Source organism: Salvelinus fontinalis, chromosome 7 (genome assembly GCF_029448725.1).
Source record: "Salvelinus fontinalis isolate EN_2023a chromosome 7, ASM2944872v1, whole genome shotgun sequence".
NCBI classification, from domain to species: domain Eukaryota; kingdom Metazoa; phylum Chordata; class Actinopteri; order Salmoniformes; family Salmonidae; genus Salvelinus; species Salvelinus fontinalis.
The window spans coordinates 3,814,264-3,837,791 of NC_074671.1; the positions used below are offsets into that span (position 1 = coordinate 3,814,264).

Below are 23,528 nucleotides of genomic sequence, written 5' to 3' on the forward strand. Positions count from 1 at the left end.
CTAACATTACAGTTATAAAACTAACATTTCAGTTATAAAGCTAACATGACAGTTATAAAGCTAACATGACAGTTATAAAGCTAACATTTCGGTTATAAAGCTAACATTTCAGTTATAAAGCTAACATGACAGTTATAAAGCTAACATTACAGTTATAAAGCTAACATTTCAGTTATAAAGCTAACATGACAGTTATAAAGCTAACATTACAGTTATAAAGCTAACATGACAGTTATAAAGCTAACATGACAGTTATAAAGCTAACATGACAGTTATAAAGCTAACATTTCAGTTATAAAGCTAACATTACAGTTATAAAGCTAACATTACAGTTATAAAACTAACATTTCAGTTATAAAGCTAACATGACAGTTATAAAGCTAACATGACAGATTGAGACGACACGTTAGCTGGCAGGATGTCGCACCCTGATGAAGCTTGTCTGTCGAAACGTTGGACTTATTTTTGCATCTGAGCTCCTAGAGTGTGCGGCTCTCCTTCGTTTTGTTAGGATGTCGAGAGGAACACGTTATTTCCTCCTCGTGAACTAGACCTAATGAACATCCTGTGACTTGAATTACTTCTCATTTGTTAGTTTGTAGCTTTACTAATCAGAACTCGACCTACTGTAGTTTTACACAAAAAAAAAAAACAGAGATAGATGTGTACTTTATGTAATCGAAATGTTACCCTCTGAGTTCCAGTTGGTGTGTTTTTTTTGAGAGAGTTGTGTAACACATCTATGTGTTCACTAAGATTCCCTCTCCCTTCCCCCTAGAAACACGGTGGTTTTAATACAGTATTATGTGATTATGAACATACCTCCATCCACTCAGGGAATGTTTTCATAACATTTCTCTGGGACTGTTTCCGCAAAACCCCACAGATGATTGACGATCAGAGCTGTTAACCGGCTAAACTTCCTGTACTTCTCTCTCTCTCTCTCTCTCTCTGTCTCTCTCTCGCTCTCGCTCTCTCTGTCTCTCTCTCTCTCTCTCTCTCTCTCTCTCTCTCTCCTTCTCTCTCTGTCTCTGTCTCTCTCTCTCTGTCTCTGTCTCTCTCTCTCTCTCTCTCTCTGTCTCTCTCTGTCTCTCTCTCTGTCTCTGTCTCTCTCTCTCTCGCTCTCGCTCTCTCTGTCTCTCTCTCTCTCTCTCTCTCTCTCTCTCTCTCCTTCTCTCTCTGTCTCTGTCTCTCTCTCTCTCTCTCTCTCTGTCTCTCTCTCTCTCGCTCTCTCTGTCTCTCTCTCTCTCTGTCTCTCTCTCTCTCTCTCTCTGTCTCTGTCTCTCTCTCTCTCGCTCTCTCTGTCTCTCTCTGTCTCTGTCTCTCTCTCTCTCTCTCTGTCTCTCTCTCTCTCTGTCTCTCTCTCTCTCTTTCTCTCGCTCTCTCTCTCTCTCTCTCTCTCTTTCTCTTTCTCTCTCTCGCTCTCGCTCTCTCTGTCTCTCTGTCTCTCTCTGTCTCTCTCTGTCTCTGTCTCTCTTCTCTCTCTCTCTCTCTCTCTCTCTCTCTCTCTCTCTCTCTCTTTCTCTCTCTCGCTCTCGCTCTCCCTGTCTCTCTCTGTCTCTCTCTGTCTCTGTCTCTCTCTCTCTCACTCTCTCTCGCTCTCTCTCTCTCTCTCTCTTTCGCCCACTCTCTCCCCTCTGTATGTCCCTCTCTCCCTCCCTCCCACCGTACCTCCCTCCCTTCCCCAGTTTCAGATCTGTTTTCATATGAGTCTGTAACGCTGATTTCTGTATGGCCTCAGGAGGGAAATGCATGTAATGGAGGTCTGAGCCTCCCTCTGCATGGTCCTAGTCTGAGAACTTGGAGTTCTGAGAACTTGGAGCTCTGAGAACATGGAGGTCTGAGAACATGGAGCTCTGAGAACATGGAGCTCTGAGGACATGGAGCTCTGAGGACATGGAACTCTGAGAACATGGAGCTCTGAGGACATGGAGCTCTGAGGACATGGAACTCTGAGAACATGGAACTCTGAGAACATGGAGCTCTGAGAACATGGAGCTCTGAGAACATGGAACTCTGAGAACATGGAACTCTGAGAACATGGAACTCTGAGAACATGGAACTCTGAGAACATGGAACTCTGAGAACATGGAGCTCTGAGAACATGGAGCCCTGAGAACATGGAGCTCTGAGAAAATGGAGCCCTGAGAACATGGAGCTCTGAGAACATGGAGCTCTGAGAACATGGAACTCTGAGAACATGGAGCCCTGAGAACATGGAGCTCTGAGAACATGGGTTCCTCCCCTTGCGTTCACCCCAAGAATGAAACATGACTGTTTATCTTTAAATTTTTTAATTCTACTGTCTAGAAATATGCTTTCATATGCAAATGAATCATGTTATATTTAGCTGATCTGTCCGTACATGAAGACATCGTATAGCGCTGCTGAACCAGGCAGTCATCAATGTGTTGACCTAGGTCTGTGGTTTGGTTAGGATCATGGTGGGAGGAACGGGATACCCACTACTTTATAGGGATAAAACAACATGTATGTTTTCATGAAACTGTTTCTTTAAATGGAAGCCAGAAGTTGGGGCAATAAAATTGGTTTCTTTTTTCTTATCCAAACATTTCACTATGGTAAGAACGAAGGCCTGCCCTGCAATTGGGTAAACCATTGACATGCCCGGACATCGAAACACTAAAAAGTGATGAATGTCTGTCGGTATGATTATGATTACACGCCTATTGATCTGGTTTAACGTTTATTTTTCCTTTTCTTTCCAGAGAAGTTGTTGGTTCTAACTGTTGCCACTCAGGAAACCGATGGTTATCTCCGATTCATACAGTCAGCCAACTACTTCAACTACACTGTCAAGGTAACGACCAAGTCTGTCTCTCTGTTTGAGATCTGCCACATTGACTAGACATTGTATCTCCTATTTGAGATCTGTCTCATTGACTAGACATTGTATCTCCTATTTGAGATCTATCACATTGACTAGACATTGTATCTCTATTTGAGATCTGTCACATTGACTAGACATTGTATCTCTATTTGAGATCAGTCACATTGACTAGACATTGTATCTCTATTTGAGATCTGTCACATTGACTAGACATTGTATCTCTTATTTGAGATCTACCATATTGACCCCTGACCTGATGTGACCCTCTTACAGGTGCTGGGCATGGGGGAGCAGTGGAGGGGTGGGGACGTGGGGCACTCCATCGGAGGAGGACAGAAGGTGAGACTACTGAAGGAGGCCATGGAGGGACTGAGGGACCAAGAAGACCTGGTGGTGCTGTCTGTAGACAGGTAGGATGACCTGGTGGTGCTGTCTGTAGACAGGTAGGATGACCTGGGGGTGCTGTCTGTAGACAGGTAGGATGACCCGGGGGTGCTGTCTGTAGACAGGTAGGATGACCCGGGGGTGCTGTCTGTAGACAGGTAGGATGACCTGGGGGTTACTGTCTGTAGACAGGTAGGATGACCTGGTGGTGCTGTCTGTAGACAGGTAGGATGACCTGGGGGTACTCTCTGTAGGCAGGTAGGATGACCTGGTGGTACTGTCTGTAGACAGGTAGGATGACCTGGGGGTACTGTCTGTTGACAGGTAGGATGACCTGGTGGTGCTGTCTGTAGACAGGTAGGATGACCTGGGGGTGCTGTCTGTAGACAGGTAGGATGACCTGGGGGTACTGTCTGTAGACAGGTAGGATGACCTGGTGGTGCTGTCTGTAGACAGGTAGGATGACCTGGGGGTGCTGTCTGTAGACAGGTAGGATGACCTGCTGGTGCTGTCTGTAGACAGGTAGGATGACCTGGTGGTGCTGTCTGTAGACAGGTAGGATGACCTGGTGGTGCTGTCTGTAGACAGGTAGGATGACCTGGGGGTGCTGTCTGTAGACAGGTAGGATGACCTGGGGGTGCTGTCTGTAGACAGGTAGGATGACCTGGGGGTACTGTCTGTAGACAGGCAGGAATGTTACCAGGATAGGATATATTGGTACTGCACAACATAGAGAATACAGGAATCAAGTTCCTAGTTATGTAATAATTACCAAGTTATTACTTTGAGATTGAAATGGGCCAAATGTCTTCTATGAAAATGCACTAGGTACCTTCTAGCTACAATAGCATTCAGTACCTTGTTTTCCTGGAATATGTGTTCTACTGGAATCTGACCACTAAGGTTGTGGGATCAGGGAGAGGTTATAGCTTCTAGTTTCTCCATATTGGACCCAGATGTCCCTTAAACCATCTCCTCCTGCAATTAGCCAAACAAACACTAAACCCTTCTGCAGTTAGCCAAACAAACACTAAACCCTCCTGCAGTTAGCCAAACAAACACTAAACCCTCCTGCAGTTAGCCAAACAAACACTAAACCCTCCTGCAGTTAGCCAAACAAACACTCAGCCCTCCTGCAGTTAGCCAAACAAACCCTCAACCCTCCTGCAGTTAGCCAAACAAACCCTCAGCCCTCCTGCAGTTAGCCAAACAAACACTCAGCCCTCCTGCAGTTAGCCAAACAAATACTCAGTTCTCCTGCAGTTAGCAAAAACAAACACTCAGCCCTCCTGCAGTTAGCCAAACAAACACTCAGCCCTCCTGCAGTTAGCAAAAACAAACCCTAAACCCTCCTGCAGTTAGCCAACAGTGTGACGATTCAGTTACCTCCGCATTATGACTGTTTGGCTGACCAGTAGGGTTAGGGCTACTGGCTGGCTGCTGTATGGCTGACCAGTAGGGTTAGGGCTACTGGCTGGCTGCTGTATGGCTGACCAGTAGGGTTAGGGCTACTGGCTGGCTGCTGTATGGCTGACCAGTAGGGTTAGGGCTACTGGCTGGCTGCTGTATGGCTGACCAGTAGGGTTAGGGCTACTGGGCAGCTGCTGTTTGGCTGATCAGTAGGGTTAGGGCTACTGGCTGGCTGCTGTATGGCTGACCAGTAGGGTTAGGGCTACTGGCTGGCTGCTGTATGGCTGACCAGTAGGGTTAGGGCTACTGGCTGGCTGCTGTATGGCTGACCAGTAGGGCTAGGGCTACTGGTTGGCTGCTGTATGGCTGACCAGTAGGGTTAGGGCTCCTGGCTGGCTGCTGTATGGCTGACCAGTAGGGTTAGGGCTACTGGCTGGCTGCTGTATGGCTGACCATTAGTGTTAAGGTTAGGGCTTCTGGCTGGCTGCTGTGTGGCTGTCCACTAGGGTTAGGGCTCCTGGCTGGCTGCTGTATGGCTGACCAGTAGGGTTAAGGTTAGGGCTACTGGCTGGCTGCTGTAGTATGGTTATTGCCTGAGATCTTATTAAATAGGTACAGTGCTGAAGCCACTTACAACAACATCACATGAGGGAGTTGTGATCGGGGTTTTCCTTGGACGTTATAAGGTGCGGATCTCAGAGTAATAGTCATATTAAACATTTTTTAAAGATGCACCTGTCACGATCGTCGTCAGGGAAATGTCCCGACCAAGGTGCAGCATGGTGAGCGTACATTTCTTTTATTGGTAAATGTCGCCAACAAAACAAAGAACAAGGAAACGACCGGGAAGCTTACTTAGGCTATAATGCCACTAACAAAGACAACTACCCACAAATACCAAAAGGAAAAATGGTTGCCTATGTATGATTCCCAATCAGAGAAAACGATTGAGAACCAATACCCGGCCAAAACATAGAAACAAAGAACATAGAGTTTTCCCACCCGAGTCACACCCTGACCAACCAAACATAGAGAATAGAAAGATCTCTACGGTCAGGGCGTGACAGCACCCCTTCGATAGCCACAGTCACTCTTTATAAAGATGATCTTCCACTCAAACCCTTTGTGTTTTGGATCATTTAGTTTATCAAACCTAACAAAATTATCCCGCTATGCCCTTTGATGAACCATCAAACAGGCAAAGCATCAATAGAGGACTAACATCGCCTCTGACACTCGTCGGATGTGGCAGGGCTTACAGACTACAAAGGGAAGCACAGCCTAGAGCTGCCCAGTGACACGAGCCTACCAAACGAGCTAAACTACTTCTATGCTCGCTTCAAGGCAAATAACACAAAACATGTATTAGAGCACCAGCTGTTCCGGAAGACTGTGTGATCACGCTCTCCGTAGCCGATGTGAGTAAGACCTTTAAACAGGTCAACATTCACAAGGCCGCGGTGCCAGACGGATTACCAGGACGTGTACTGCGAGCATGCGCTAACCAACTGGCAGGTGTCTTCACTGACATTTTCAACCTCTCCCTGTCCGAGTCTGTAGTACCAACATGTTTTAAGCAGACCACCATAGTCCCTGTGCCCAAGAGCACAAAGGCAACCGTTCTAAATGACTACCGACCCGTAGCACTCACGTCTGTAGCCATGAAGTGCTTTGAAAGGCTGGTCATGGCTCACATCAACACCATTATCCCAGAAACCCGAGACCCACTCCCATTCGCATACCGCCCCAACAGATCTACACATGATGCAATCTCTATGCACTCCACACTGCCTTTTCCCACCTGGATAAAAGGAACACATATGTGAGAATGATATTGATTGACTACAGCTCAGCGTTCAACACCATAGTGCCCTCAAAGCTCATCAATAAGCTAATAACCCTAGAACTAAACACCTCCCTCTGCAACTGGATCCTAGACTTCCTGACGGGCCGCCCCCAGGTGGTAAGGGTAGGTAACAACACATCTGCCATGCTGAGGGGCTCCTCAACTCAGGATCCCCTCAGGCGTACGTGCTCAGTCCCCTTCTGTACTCCCTGTTCACTCATGACTGCATAGCCAGGCACAACTCCAACACCATCATTAAGTTTGCCGAAGAGACAACAGTGGTAGGCCTGATCACCACCAACGACGAGACAGCCTATAGGGAGGAGATCAGAGACCTGGCCGTGTGGTGCCAGGACAACAACCTCTCCCTCAATGTGATCAAGACTAAGGAGATGATTGTGGACTACAGGAAAAGGAGGACCGAGTACGCCCCCATTCTCATTGACAGGGCTGCAGTGGAGCAGGTTGAGAGCTTCAAGTTCCTTGGTGTCCACATCATCAACAAACTAACATGGTCCAAGCTTACCAAGACAGTCGTGAAGTGGGCAAGACAAAACCCATTCCCCCACAGGAGACTGAAAAGATTTGGCACGGGTCCTTAGATCCTCAAAAGGTTTTACAGTTGCACCATCGAGAGCATCCTGCCTGGTTGCATCACTGCTTGGTATGGCAACTACTCGGCCTCCGACCGCAAAGCACTACAAAGGGTAGTGCGAACGGTCCCCAAGCCATAAGACTCCTGAACATCTAATCAATTGGCTACCCAGACTATTTGTATTCCCCCCCCCCCTCTTTAGGGGGCTAAATCAGGGTCACACAGAGTGATTCTGGGTAGTAATCTACTTTTGAAACAGAAGTATACACCGATGTCTTATACCGATCTTTATAGACTTGTATCCATAACAAGGCTTAGTAGGCCCTGTTGTCCCAAAACTTCCTAAATGACACCTTTTTAAAACGCTTTATTTGTATATTTTATCTTTATTCTTATCAAATAGTTTGTGTAGACAGTACGTTTTCATGAGTCCCTGAATAGTAATAAAATGTGTTTAAATAAAGTACGTTTATAGCATAATTATATGACTGTCTAACAGGTGGCCCTGTCTCATCATTTCACAAGCTGACAGCCTTCCAGAGTCAGGGCCATAAAAGACCCAAGCTCACTAAACTACCCCTCCCCCTCTGCAACAGCCATCAGCCCAGAAGCATTGCTTTGGCAATGTTATCATATGTTTCCCATGCCAATAAAGCCCTTGAATTGAAAAAAAAATAAGGATCTCATTTCCACTGAACTGACCAATCAGCAGTGAGGAGGCTTGTCACTCTGTGATGCCTTGAACACCTCAGCCAATCCATCTAGAGCGGAGGGGTCAATGCACAGGTCAGGCTAATATAACAAATATATATACATTACTAGTCAAAGTTTGGACACACCTACTCACTAAATGTATTTTTACCATTTTGTACGTTGTAGAATAATAGTGAAGACATCAAAACTATGAAATAACACATATGGAATCATGTAGTAACCAAAAAAGTGTTAAACAAATCAAAAATGTATGTTGTATTTTAGATTCTTCAAAGTAGCCACCATTTGCCTTGATGACAGTTTAGTCTCCTCAACTTGTCCAATTTCCACATTATTCATTACAAGATTTAGTTGAAGTTTAGGGTTTAGTGAATGATTTGTCCCAAATACAATGCTTTCAGTTTTTGAAATACTTTCTTGCTACCCATTCTGAAACTGATTGCAGCTCTTTGTTGAGTGTTGCAGTGATTTCACTTGCTGTGGTAGCTGACGTGTATATTGTTGAGTCAGCAGCATACATAGAAACACAGGCTTTACTCAGAGCCAATGGCAGTTCATTTGTAAATATTGAAAAAAGTAAGGGGACTAGACAGCTGCCCTGGAGAATGGATGACTCCACCTGGATTATGTTGGAGAGGCTTCCATTAACCTCTACCAAGCACCCCCCCGAATCCGGAGAATGGAGAGGCTTCCATTAACCTGTTGGGGATGGGGGCGCTGTTTAGACTATTTATGCTAATTGGGTAATTTTTGAAACGGCTTCCCACAAAATCCTTGATCGTACAATATGCATATTATTATTATTGGATAGAAAACAGTCTATAGTTTCTATAGGAGTTGAAATTTTGTCTCTAAGTGGAACAGAGCCCATTCTACAGCAATTTCCCTGACATGGATTCAGATTTCAGAAATGTTGGCCACTGTTCTGAAGTCAGTTAAAAGGGCACTGATATTGCTATGACTATACGGACACTTCTTACGTCTTCCCCTGGATGCCTTTACGTGATGACGATTCCAATGGGGTCGATTGCGCGTTCACAGGCCCTACAAATGAAAAAACCCTGGGGCTAGTCATTCTTTTGGAGCTGCGTCATGCGCCTAGAGGACACCGGCCCGCACCTGTTCCAAGCATTAGTGAAGGGGGTAATATTACTCGGGTCATGTTTCTACTCGTTATGGGAGTTAAAAACATCATAAGGTAGTTAATTTAAAGCGTTTTATAGCAATTTATATCCGTTTAGTGCGATTTTGGGACATTTATTTTTGCAACGATGTGAATAGTTGGGCACGCTTTTCAGTTCATCCCGAACGCAGTTGGCATTTCCACATGGCAAGAGGACAGCTTTCCACCAAAAGACGATTGCTCCCAAGAAAGGATCCTTTGCCCAAGATACTGATGGAAGAACAGCTCAAGGTAGGACATTTTTATTATGATAAATCGTGTTTCTGTCGAAACATTTTAGTGGCTTAGGACGCCATGTTTTTTGACGTAGCTTCGCTTGGCGCAAACTGTATTGAAAAGTAAGGATAAATTAAAAAATGTTATTCCGCAATTGTATTAAGAATTAAATTGTCTATCAATCCCTGTCCACCCTATATTTTTTAGTCACGTTTATGAGTATTTATGTATAAGAGTAGATCACTGTCTAAGTGGCGCAAGGACTTTTTCTGACCAGCTTGTCTACATTTCACATTGTCTAACCATGATTTTGGTGGCTAAATATAAACATTTGCGATCAAACTCTATATGGATTGTGTAATATGATGTTACAGGAGTGTCATCGGAAGAATTCTGAGAAGGTTAGTGAAAAAATTAATATCTTTTGGCGATGTTGACTTTTATCGCTCACTTTGGCTAGAATCAATGCTGGGCTGCTATGTGCTATGTGCTATGCTAATACAACGATTTATTGTGTTTTCGCTGTAAGACACTTAGAAAATCTGAAATATTGTCTGTATTCACAGGATCTGTGTCTTTCGATTCGTGTATGCTGTGTATTTTTACGAAATGTTTGATGATTAGTAAGTAGGTAAACACGTTGCTCTAAGTAGTTTTTCTATTCCATTTGTGACGGTGGGTGCAATTGTAACCTATGCCATCTACCTGAAATATGCACTTTTTTCTAACAAAACCTATCCCATACCATAAATATGTTATCAGACTGTCATCTGATGAGTTTTTTTGTTGGTTAGGGGCTATAAATATCTTAGTTTAGTCGAATTGGTGATGGCTACTGGTGTTGGTGGACAAATAAAAGATGGTGGATTATGCTAATGTGTTTTTAGGTAATAGATGTACATCTTTACATATTGTGTCTTCCCTGTAAAACATTTTAAAAATCGGACAAGTTGACTGGATTCACAAGATCTGTGTCTTTCATTAGCTGTATTGGACTTTAATGTGTGAAAGTTAAATATAAAAAAAAAAAAATAAATTTGAATTTCGCGGCACTGGTTTTTCAGTGGGGGGGGGGGGTGTGCCGCTAGCGCCACGCTGATCCTAGACAGGTTAAAGAAACACCCTTTGTGTTCTGTTAGACAGAATGGCGCCTTAGGGGATGACTGCCGTTTTACGGGCTCCTGACCAACTGTGTTATTTCGTTAGATTTTTCACGTTGTTTGTAATTTATTTTGTACATAATGTTGCTGCTACCTGCTCTTATGAACGAAAATAACTTCTGGACATCAGAACAGCGATTACTCACCTCGAACTGGACAAATCTTTTTTCTTTAACGAGTCAGACACGAAGGATATACTGTTTTTTCCGGAACGGGCCCAAATCCCCATCATTTACGTGAAGAAAAGACGGAGAAAAAGGGGGCAGAGGTCAGGCTGCCTTCTGAGAATTCGTAGGCGAATGAGTAAACCACCACTACCATCTGTTCTATTAGCCAACGTGCAATCATTGGACAACAAAATGGATGGTGAATGATCAAGACTATCCTACCAGCGGGACATTACAAACTGTAATATATTTTGTTTCACTGAGTTGTGGCTGAACGACGACATGGATAATATAGAGCTGGCTGGCTTCTCAGTGCATCGGCAGGACAGAGCAGCTACGTCTGGTAAGACGAGGGGCACGGGTGTGTGTCTATTTGTCAATAACTGCCGGTGAGCGATGTCTAATATTAAAGAAGTCTCGAGGTATTGCTCGCCTGAGGTAAAGTACCTTATGATAAGCTGTAGACCACACTACCTACCAAGAGAGTTCTCATCTGTATTATTCATTGCCGTCTACTTACCACCACATAAGCAAACAAAAAAATGCTATTCCAGAAGCAGCGTTCCTAGTGGCCGAGGACTTTAATGCAGGCAAACTTAAATCAGTTTTACCTAATTCCTACCAGCATGTCACATGTGCAACCAGAGGGAAAAAAACTCTAGACCACCTTTACTCCACACACAGAGATGCATACAAAACTCTCCCTCGCCCTTTTTTTCCCTCTGGTTGCCCTAACCCTACTGGTCAGCCATACAGCAGCCAGCCAGTAGCCCTAACCCTATTGGTCATACAAAACTCTCCCTCGCCCTCCATTTGGAATATCTCAACATGATTCTATCCTTCTGATACCTGCTTACATGCTAAAACTAAAGCAGGAAGTACCAGTGACTCGCTCAATACAGAAGCAGTCAGATGATGCAGATGCTACGCTACAGGACTGTTTTGGACTGTCTAACGTCATAAACGTGTTATTTAGTTATTTACTCTGTTGTATATATCACGTATGAAATTGGACATGGAATCGAAAGTAGTCGATAGAAGATTCCCCGACTTGTGGGTGCTAGGCTAAATAGCCAAACAAGATACCGAACTTGACTCAATGTGATTACTTTCCTGTAGCTTAGAACGTGACCATTTTCCATTGACTACTGCCTGAATCTTCATTGCGCACAAGTTAGTAATGAGGCTATATACAGGGGGTACCGGTACCGAGTCAATGTGCGGGGGTACAAGTTAGTCGAGGTAATTTGTAAAGTGACTATGCATAGATAAGAAACAGAGAGTAGCAGCAGTGTAAAAACAAAGGGGGGAGGGGGGGGGGGGGCAATGTAAATCGTCCGGGTGTCTTATTGATTAATTGTTCAGCAGGCTTATGACTTGGGGGTAGAAGCTGTTAAGAAACCTTATGGACCTAGACTTTGCTCTCCGGTTCCACTTGTCGTGCGGTACCCTTTAGCTCAGTGCGAATGTTGCCTGTAATCCATGGCTTCTGGTTGGGGTATGTACATACAGTCACTGTGGGGACAATGTCCTTGATGCACATATTGATAAAGCCAGTGGCTGATGTGGTGTAATCCTCAATGTCATCGGAAGAATCCCGGAACATGTTCCAGTCTGTGCAGCAAAAACAGTCCTGTAGTTTAGTATCTGCTTCATCTGACCACTTTTTTTATATACCGAGTCACTGGTGCTTCCTGCTTCAATTTTTGCTTGTAAGCAGGAATCAGGAGGATAGAGTTAAGGTCAGATTTTCCAAATGGAGGGCGAGGGAGAGCTTTGTACGTGTCTCTGTGTTTGGAGTACAAGTGATCTATATTTTTTTCCCCTCCGGTTGCGCATTTAACATGTTGATAGAAATTTGGTAGAATTGATTTAAGTTTCCCTGCATTAAAGTCTCCGGCCACTAGGAGCGCCACTTCTGGGTAAGCGGTTTCCTGTTTGCTTATTTCCTTATACAGCTGACTCAATGCGGTCTTACTGCCAGTGTCCGTCTGTGGTGGTAAATAAACAGCCACAAAAAAAATAGATATATAAACTCTCTTCGAAAATAGTGTGGTCTACAGCTTATCATGAGATACTCTACTTCAGGCGAGCAAAATCTAGACACTTTCTTAGATTTCGTGAACCAGCTGTTGCACAGATCGCCCCCCCTTATTACCAGAGTGTGCTGTTCTATCTATGCCAGTGTAGCGTTTATCCCGCTAGCTGAATATCCATGTCATCATTCATCCACTCTTCCGTGAAACATAAGATGTTACAGTTTTTGATGTCCCGTTGGTAGTGTCCCGTCCCCATTTTATTGTCCAATGATTGCACGTTGGGGAGTAATATTGATGGTAACGCCAGCTTTCCCACTTGCCTTCTTCGGATCCTTACGAAGCACCCCGTCCTGTGTCCTCTATACCTGCGTCGCTTTCTCCTGCCAATGACGGCAATTTTGTCCTTGTCGGGTTTTTGAAGTACATCCTGTGCGTCCTGCTTGTTGAAGAAAAAATGAGTGGGTGAGTGATCGCTGTCTGTCTAATCCGAGGTGAGTGATCGCTGTCCTGAAATGCAGAAGCTATTTTTTGACAAGATACGGTTGCAGAAACATTATGTACAACATATTTTACAAATAACGTGAAACACCCCCCCCCTTAATAGCACAATTTGTTAGACGCCCGTAAAACTGTTGCCATTTCTTCCCGCGCCATTTCGCCATTTTGCACTGATATCAAACTGATGGTTGACTGGTTATGAGAATTGATGTATCTGGCGTGTTAATATGATTTGTGTTGGTGTTCGTGTGCTGTCTATATGTAGCCTGTGTGTGTGTGTGTGTGTGTGTGTGTGTGTGTGTGTGTGTGTGTGTGCGTGCGTGCGTGCGTGCGTGCGTGCGTGCGTGCGTGCGTGCGTGCGTGCGTGCGTGTGCATGCTTCTCAGGCTAAATTATTTCCTAAATACCTTTGATTGTGATGTTTGCTGGAACAAGTGCTTCAGCGTGAAGAATGTTGCATGTTTACATCTAGATTTCTAGTTGCTAGGAGTGGCCGTCAGTTGAATAGATAAGATGAGTTTAGGAGGAGCTGGGGCCTATTTCCCAAACTCGGTCCTGCAGATTCCAAGGGTTGAACGTTTTGGTTTTTGCCTTACACAGCTGATTCAAATAATCAAAGCTTGATGAGTAGTTTATTATTTGAATGAGCTGTGTAGTGCCAAATATGCACCCCTTGGGGTCCCCAGGTCCGAGTTTGGGAAACGCTGCCAAATAGGGTATAAAACAAGTCAGAAAATGTCTGAAAAATTCTCTCTCTTCTCTCTCCTCCCCCTCTCTCTCTCTCCCCCTCCCTCTCTTTCTCCCCCCTCTCTGTCTCCCCCCTCCCTCTCTCTCTCCCCCCTCTCTGTCGCTCTCTCGCCTCTATATCTCTGGCTTTCTGTCTCCCCCCTCCCTCTCTCTCTCCCCCCTCTCTGTCGCTCTCTCGCCTCTATATCTCTGGCTTTCTGTCTCCCCCCTCCCTCTCTTTCTCCCCCCTCTCTGTCTCCTCCCTCAATCTCTCTGTCTCCTCTTTCCCCTCTCTATCCAGTTATGATCTTATCTTTGCCGGGGGACCTGAGGAAATCCTCAGGAAGTTCCAGGAGGCCAATCACAATGTTCTGTTTGCTGCCGAAGGTCTGATCTGGCCTGATAAACGCCTACAGGAGAAATACCCCTCTGTCCGCAGCGGCAAGCGCTTCCTCAACTCAGGAGGTGGGTTCAGAATGTGGTCACACTGCTGGGGCATCATGGGAGATGATGTTTACTGATTGGATACTGATTGGATAACACACACACACACACACACACACACACACACACACACACACACACACACACACACACACACACACACACACACACACACACACACACCTGTCAATGTTCTTAGCAGGTTTATGTTGGACTTATGATGCAGGGGTAAAGTGTTAGTTTTGGTTCTAGCTACGGTCAAGTTCTGGTCTGGTTATCTGTCTCTCTCTGGGGGAAATTGTCATTAGAGTAGCATTTAATTTAAACCCAGATAACTCAATGGTAATTATTTTACCCCAGAGAACATTCCTTTACACCAGAGAACATTCCTTTACACCAGAGAACATTCCTTTACACCAGAGAGCATTCCTTTACACCAGAGAGCATTCCTTTACACCAGAGAACATTCCTTTACACCAGAGAACATTCCTTTACACCAGAGAACATTCATTTACACCAGAGAACATTCCTTTACACCAGAGAACATTCCTTTACACCAGAGAACATTCCTTTACACCAGAGAACGTTCCTTTACACCAGTGGACATTCCTCTACACCAGCGAACATTCCTCTACACCAGATAACATTCCTTTACACCAGAGAACATTCCTTTACACCAGAGAACATTCCTTTACACCAGAGAACATTCCTTTACACCAGAGGACATTCCTTTACACCAGCGAACATTCCTTTACACCAGCGAACATTCCTTTACACCAGAGAACATTCTTTTACACCAGTGAACATTCCTCTACACCAGAGAACATTCCTTTCCACCAGAGAACATTCCTTTACACCAGAGAACATTTCTTTACACCAGTGGACTTTCTTCTACATCAGTGAACATTCCTTTACACCAGAGAACATTCCTTTACACCAGCGAACATTCCTCTACACCAGAGAACATTCCAGAGTTTAGAGGAACCCAGAGAACTCAGTATATATATTTTGTATTTTATGTTATGTTTTTATATACAATACCAATACAATATACAATACCAGTCAAAACTTTGTACACACCTACTCATTGAAGGGTTTTTCTTTATTTTACTATTTTCTACATTGTAGAATAATAATGAAAACATCAACAGTATGAAATATCACAAATGGAATCATGTAGTAACCAAAAAAGTGTTAAACAAATCCAAATATATTTTAGATTTTAGATTCTTCAAAGTAGCCACACTTTGCCCTGATAACAGCTTTGCACACTCTTGGCATTCTCTCAACCAGCTTCACCTGGAATGCTCTTCTAACAGTCTTGAAGGAGTGCCCAAATATGCTGATAACTTGTTGGATGCTTTTCCTTCACTCTCCGGTCCAACTCATCCCAAAACATCTCAATTGGGTTCAGGTTGAGTGATTGTGGAGGCCAGGTCATCTGATACAGCACTCCATCACTCTCCTTTGTCAAATATAACTTACACAGCCTGGAGGTGTGTTTTTGGGTCATTGTCCTGTTGAAAGAAAAATGATTGTCCTACTAAGCACAAACCAGATGGGATGGCGTATATTGCTGCATAGTTCTGTCGTAGCCATATTTTATATTTGATTGAATTAATATATTTCATAAAAAAGCTGTGACCTAACAATATGTGGAAACAGTCAAGTGGTCTTAATTCTTTCCGAAGGCCCTGTATGTACATACAGAGGAGCTAAAATGCAATTAGCTAAATGATCCTTGGTATGACCTTCTTAAAACAACTCCATATGTTAGTTTGGTAGCCACCCGGCAGGGCCCCTAAACAAGATGGAGAACAAGCTATGAAGGAAAAATACTGGACTTTTGGGGCGATGTTGTCAAAAATAATATTTCAATATAGCATCAAAAATATTTTTTAGATATATCATCAAATATAATATGTCAATATAGCATCCAAAATAATATTTCAATATAGCATCCAAAATAATATTTCAACATAGCATCAAAAATAATATCCCGATATGTAACTTTATCATTTTTTCCCCTCTCATCACTAATGATTAAATAAATAGCAGATTCTGCAAAATTTAAATTAATTCATCATCTTTTTTGATGTATCCTATCTTTTTCCCGGCTATGCAACCTTGAACACGCCAGATCTCGTTTGATTCATAGATGAGACACCGCATTGACAGTAGGCTAACTTCCAGAGCCAGACAAGGCCCAAGGCCCAGGCCCATATGCCCAAGGCCCGCACACAGTCTGCTAGGAATGGCAATTTCTGTAAATATTATGTCGGGGCTGGATCGAACCCTATACAAAACACACAACACACAGACATATAGACATGCAGGGGAATGATGCAGAGGTTCCAACAGACAGACATATAGACATGCAGGGGAATGATGCAGAGGTTCCAACAGACAGACATATAGACATGCAGGGGAATGATGCAGAGGTTCCAACAGACAGACATATAGACATGCAGGGGAATGATGCAGAGCTTCCAACAGACAGACATATAGACATGCAGGGGAACGATGCAGAGCTTCCAACAGACAGACATATAGACATGCAGGGGAATGATGCAGAGGTTCCAACAGACAGACATATAGACATGCAGGGGAATGATGCAGAGCTTCCAACAGACAGACATATAGACATGCAGGGGAATGATGCAGAGGTTCCAACAGACAGACATATAGACATGCAGGGGAATGATGCAGAGGTTCCAACAGACAGACATATAGACATGCAGGGGAATGATGCAGAGGTTCCAACAGACAGACATATAGACATGCAGGGGAACGATGCAGAGGTTCCAACAGACAGACATATAGACATGCAGGGGAATGATGCAGAGGTTCCAACAGACAGACATATAGACATGCAGGGGAACGATGCAGAGCTTCCAACAGACGGGGAATGATGCAGAGCTTCCAACAGACAGACATATAGACATGCAGGGGAATGATGCAGAGGTTCCAACAGACAGACATATAGACATGCAGGGGAATGATGCAGAGGTTCCAACAGACAGACATATAGACATGCAGGGGAACGATGCAGAGCTTCCAACAGACAGACATATAGACATGCAGGGGAATGATGCAGAGCTTCCAACAGACGGGGAATGATGCAGAGGTTCCAACAGACAGACATATAGACATGCAGGGGAATGATGCAGAGGTTCCAACAGACAGACATATAGACATGCAGGGGAATGATGCAGAGGTTCCAACAGACAGACATATAGACATGAAGGGGAATGATGCAGAGCTTCCAACAGACAGACATATAGACATGCAGGGGAATGATGCAGAGCTTCCAAGGTAGAATTTGAAGTATACAAAGCTCTCACTAATCACGCTTTCATCACTCTTTTTTTTTATGACGTTCATATTTTCCCCCCGTTGAACCACCCCTCTGTATGACATCACCAGTCTACGTCTCTCTATATATAGTGACTTTTACTGGAAGTCATTTCTCCGCTCTGTCTCCGAGCAGCGTTTCCCCTGCATGTCATTCCATTCTGCGTGAGTTTACTCTTTCTCTTTTTTTCTAAGTTAATGAAACCCCTCCAAAACATTATTGACATAACGACATACCCAACCCTGCAAATTACAGCTGTGGTAAATACACTAGAGGAAGGGAGAAAAGGGGTCACCATGACCAGGGTTGGGTAGGTTACTTTACAGCAGTGGTAAATACACTAGAGGAAGAGAGAAAAGGACCAGAGGTCACCATGACCAGGGTTGGGTAGGTTACTTTACAGCTGTGGTAAATACACTAGAGGATGAGAGAAACGGACCAGAGGTCACCATGACCAGGGTTGGGTAGGTTACTTTACAGCTGTGGTAAATACACTAGAGGAAGAGAGAAAAGGACCAGAGGTCACCATGACCAGGGTTGGGTAGGTTACTTTACAGCTGTGGTAAATACACTAGAGGAAGAGAGAAAAGGACCAGAGGTCACCATGACCAGGGTTGGGTAGGTTACTTTACAGCTGTGGTAAATACACTAGAGGAAGAGAGAAAAGAGGTCACCATGACCAGGGTTGGGTAGGTTACTTTACAGCTGTGGTAAATACACTAGAGGAAGAGAGAAAAGAGGTCACCATGACCAGGGTTGGGTAGGTTACTTGACAGCTGTGGTAAATACACTAGAGGAAGAGAGAAAAGGACCAGAGGTCACCATGACCAGGGTTGGGTAGGTTACTTTACAGCTGTGGTAAATACACTAGAGGAAGAGAGAAACGGACCAGAGGTCACCATGACCAGGGTTGGGTAGGTTACTTTACAGCTGTGGTAAATACACTAGAGGATGAGAGAAACGGACCAGAGGTCACCATGACCAGGGTTGGGTAGGTTACTTTACAGCTGTGGTAAATACACTAGAGGAAGAGAGAAAAGGACCAGAGGTCACCATGACCAGGGTTGGGTAGGTTACTTTACAGCTGTGGTAAATACACTAGAGGAAGAGAGAAAAGGACCAGAGGTCACCATGACCAGGGTTGGGTAGGTTACTTTACAGCTGTGGTAAATACACTAGAGGAAGAGAGAAAAGAGGTCACCATGACCAGGGTTGGGTAGGTTACTTTACAGCTGTGGTAAATACACTAGAGGAAGAGAGAAAAGAGGTCACCATGACCAGGGTTGGGTAGGTTACTTGACAGCTGTGGTAAATACACTAGAGGAAGAGAGAAAAGGACCAGAGGTCACCATGACCAGGGTTGGGTAGGTTACTTTACAGCTGTGGTAAATACACTAGAGGAAGAGAGAAAAGGACCAGAGGTCACCATGACCAGGGTTGGGTAGGTTACTTTACAGCTGTGGTAAATACACTAGAGGATGAGAGAAACGGACCAGAGGTCACCATGACCAGGGTTGGGTAGGTTACTTTACAGCTGTGGTAAATACACTAGAGGAAGAGAGAAAAGAGGTCACCATGACCAGGGTTGGGTAGGTTACTTTACAGCTGTGGTAAATACACTAGAGGAAGAGAGAAAAGGACCAGAGGTCTCCATGACCAGGGTTGGGTAGGTTACTTTACAGCTGTGGTAAATACACTAGAGGAAGGGAGAAAAGGACCAGAGGTCACCATGACCAGGGTTGGGTAGGTTACTTTACAGCTGTGGTAAATACACTAGAAGAAGAGAGAAAAGGACCAGAGGTCACCATGACCAGGGTTGGGTAGGTTACTTTACAGCTGTGGTAAATACACTAGAGGAAGAGAGAAAAGGACCAGAGGTCTCCATGACCAGGGTTGGGTAGGTTACTTTACAGCTGTGGTAAATACACTAGAAGAAGAGAGAAAAGGACCAGAGGTCACCATGACCAGGGTTGGGTAGGTTACTTTACAGCTGTGGTAAATACACTAGAGGAAGAGAGAAAAGAGGTCACCATGACCAGGGTTGGGTAGGTTACTTTACAGCTGTGGTAAATACACTAGAGGAAGAGAGAAAAGGACCAGAGGTCTCCATGACCAGGGTTGGGTAGGTTACTTTACAGCTGTGGTAAATACACTAGAGGAAGAGAGAAAAGAGGTCACCATGACCAGGGTTGGGTAGGTTACTTTACAGCTGTGGTAAATACACTAGAGGAAGAGAGAAAAGGACCAGAGGTCACCATGACCAGGGTTGGGTAGGTTACTTTACAGCTGTGGTAAATACACTAGAGGATGAGAGAAAAGGACCAGAGGTCACCATGACCAGGGTTGGGTAGGTTACTCTACAGCTGTGGTAAATACACTAGAGGAAGAGAGAAAAGAGGTCAACATGACCAGGGTTGGGTAGGTTACTTTACAGCTGTGGTAAATACACCCTACACTACACCCTATACTACACCCTACACTACACCCTACACTACACCATATACTACACCCTGTGCTACACCCTACACTACACCCTATACTACACCATATACTACACCATATACTACTCCCTACACTACACCCTACACTACACCCTATACTACACCCTACACTACACCATACACTACACCCTACACTACACCCTACACTACACCCTACACTACACCCTACACTACACCCTATACTACACCATATACTACACCCTACACTACACCCTACACTACACCCTATACATTACATTTACATTTACATTTAAGTCATTTAGCAGACGCTCTTATCCAGAGCGACTTACAAATTGGTGCATTCACCTTATGACATCCAGTGGAACAGCCACTTTACAATAGTGCATCTAGATCTTTTAAGGGGGGGGGGGGGGGGTCAGAAGGATTACTTTATCCTATCCTAGGTATTCCTTAAAGAGGTGGGGTTTCAGGTGTCTCCGGAAGGTGGTGATTGACTCCGCTGTCCTGGCGTCGTGAGGGAGTTTGTTCCACCATTGGGGGGCCAGAGCAGCGAACAGTTTTGACTGGGCTGAGCGGGAACTGTACTTCCTCAGTGGTAGGGAGGCGAGCAGGCCAGAGGTGGATGAACGCAGTGCCCTTGTTTGGGTGTAGGGCCTGATCAGAGCCTGGAGGTACTGAGGTGCCGTTCCCCTCACAGCTCCGTAGGCAAGCACCATGGTCTTGTAGCGGATGCGAGCTTCAACTGGAAGCCAGTGGAGAGAGCGGAGGAGCGGGGTGACGTGAGAGAACTTGGGAAGGTTGAACACCAGACGGGCTGCGGCGTTCTGGATGAGTTGTAGGGGTTTAATGGCACAGGCAGGGAGCCCAGCCTACAGCGACTTGCAGTAATCCAGACGAGAGATGACAAGTGCCTGGATTAGGACCTGCGCCGCTTCCTGTGTGAGGCAGGGTCGTACTCTGCGGATGTTGTAGAGCATGAACCTACAGGAACGGGCCACCGCCTTGATGTTAGTTGAGAACGACAGGGTGTTGTCCAGGATCACGCCAAGGTTCTTAGCGCTCTGGGAGGAGGACACAATGGAGTTGTCAACCGTGATGGCGAGATCATGGAACGGGCAGTCCTTCCCCGGGAGGAAGAGCAGCTCCGTCTTGCCGAGGTTCAGCTTGAGGTGGTGATCCGTCATCCACACTGATATGTCTGCCAGACATGCAGAGATGCGATTCGCCACCTGGTTATCAGAAGGGGGAAAGGAGAAGATTAATTGTGTGTCGTCTGCATAGCAATGATAGGAGAGACCATGTGAGGTTATGACAGAGCCAAGTGACTTGGTGTATAGCGAGAATAGGAGAGGGCCTAGAACAGAGCCCTGGGGGACACCAGTGGTGAGAGGGCGTGGTGAGGAGACAGATTCTCGCCACGCCACCTGGTAGGAGCGACCTGTCAGGTAGGATGCAATCCAAGCGTGGGCCGCGCCGGAGATGCCCAACTCGGAGAGGGTGGAGAGGAGGATCTGATGGTTCACAGTGTCGAAGGCAGCCGATAGGTCTAGAAGGATGAGAGCAGAGGAGAGAGAGTTAGCTTTAGCAGTGCGGAGCGCCTCCGTGATACAGAGAAGAGCAGTCTCAGTTGAGTGACTAGTCTTGAAACCTGACTGATTTGGATCAAGAAGGTCATTCTGAGAGAGATAGCAGGAGAGCTGGCCAAGGACGGCACGTTCAAGAGTTTTGGAGAGAAAAGAAAGAAGGGATACTGGTCTGTAGTTGTTGACATCGGAGGGATCGAGTGTAGGTTTTTTCAGAAGGGGTGCAACTCTCGCTCTCTTGAAGACGGAAGGGACGTAGCCAGCGGTCAGGGATGAGTTGATGAGCGATGTGAGGTAAGGGAGAAGGTCTCCGGAAATGGTCTGGAGAAGAGAGGAGGGGATAGGGTCAAGCGGGCAGGTTGTTGGGCGGCCGGCCGTCACAAGACGCGAGATTTCATCTGAAGAGAGAGGGGAGAAAGAGGTCAGAGCACAGGGTAGGGCAGTGTGAGCAGAACCAGCGGTGTCGTTTGACTTAGCAAACGAGGATCGGATGTCGTCGACCTTCTTTTCAAAATGGTTGACGAAGTCATCTGCAGAGAGGGAGGAGGGGGGAGGAGGGGGAGGAGGATTCAGGAGGGAGGAGAAGGTGGCAAAGAGCTTCCTAGGGTTAGAGGCAGATGCTTGGAATTTAGAGTGGTAGAAAGTGGCTTTAGCAGCAGAGACAGAAGAGGAAAATGTAGAGAGGAGGGAGTGAAAGGATGCCAGGTCCGCAGGGAGGCGAGTTTTCCCCCATTTCCGCTCGGCTGCCCGGAGCCCTGTTCTGTGAGCTCGCAATGAGTCGTCGAGCCACGGAGCGGGAGGGGAGGACCGAGCCGGCCTGGAGGATAGGGGACATAGAGATTCAAAGGATGCAGAAAGGGAGGAGAGGAGGGTTGAGGAGGCAGAATCAGGAGATAGGTTGGAGAAGGTTTGAGCAGAGGGGAGAGATGATAGGATGGAAGAGGAGAGAGTAGCGGGGGAGAGAGAGCGAAGGTTGGGACGGCGCGATACCATCCGAGTAGGGGCAGTGTGGGAAGTTTTGGATGAGAGCGAGAGGGAAAAGGATACAAGGTAGTGGTCGGAGACTTGGAGGGGAGTTGCAATGTGGTTAGTGGAAGAACAGCATCTAGTAAAGATGAGGTCAAGCGTATTGCCTGCCTTGTGAGTAGGGGGGGAAGGTGAGAGGGTGAGGTCAAAAGAGGAGAGGAGTGGAAAGAAGGAGGCAGTGAGGAATGAGTCAAAGGTAGACGTGGGGAGGTTAAAGTCGCCCAGAACTGTGAGAGGTGAGCCGTCCTCAGGAAAGGAGCTTATCAAGGCATCAAGCTCATTGATGAACTCTCCGAGGGAACCTGGAGGGCGATAAATGATAAGGATGTTAAGCTTGAAAGGGCTGGTAACTGTGACAGCATGGAATTCAAAGGAGGCGATAGACAGATGGGTAAGGGGAGAAAGAGAGAATGACCACTTGGGAGAGATGAGGATCCCGGTGCCACCACCCCGCTGACCAGCTGCTCTCGGGGTGTGCGAGAACACGTGGGCGGACGAAGAGAGAGCAGAAGGAGTAGCAGTGTTATCTGTGGTGATCCATGTTTCCGTCAGTGCCAAGAAGTCGAGGGACTGGAGGGAGGCATAGGCTGAGATGAACTCTGCCTTGTTGGCCGCAGATCGGCAGTTCCAGAGGCTACCGGAGACCTGGAACTCCACGTGGGTCGTGCGCGCTGGGACCACCAGATTAGGGTGGCCGCGGCCACGCGGTGTGAAGCGTTTGTATGGTCTGTGCAGAGAGGAGAGAACAGGGATAGACAGACACATAGTTGACAGGCTACAGGAGAGGCTACGCTAATGCAAAGGAGATTGGAATGACAAGTGGACTACACGTCTCGAATGTTCAGAAAGTTAAGCTTACGTAGCAAGAAT

The 23,528-nt window shown here is 45.7% G+C and overlaps 1 protein-coding gene across 1 annotated transcript in view; it reads left to right on the forward strand.

The window, feature by feature from the left end:
- Nucleotides 1-23,528, forward strand: part of LOC129858879 (procollagen-lysine,2-oxoglutarate 5-dioxygenase 2-like) — a 145,814-nt gene that overhangs the window by 41,337 nt on the left and 80,949 nt on the right. Inside the window, exons 2-4 of the mRNA XM_055928115.1 lie at nucleotides 2,730-2,821; nucleotides 3,125-3,261; nucleotides 14,090-14,253. Of these exons, the coding sequence (XP_055784090.1) occupies nucleotides 2,730-2,821; nucleotides 3,125-3,261; nucleotides 14,090-14,253 (393 nt within the window). The remainder of the gene's footprint in view (nucleotides 1-2,729; nucleotides 2,822-3,124; nucleotides 3,262-14,089; nucleotides 14,254-23,528) is intronic.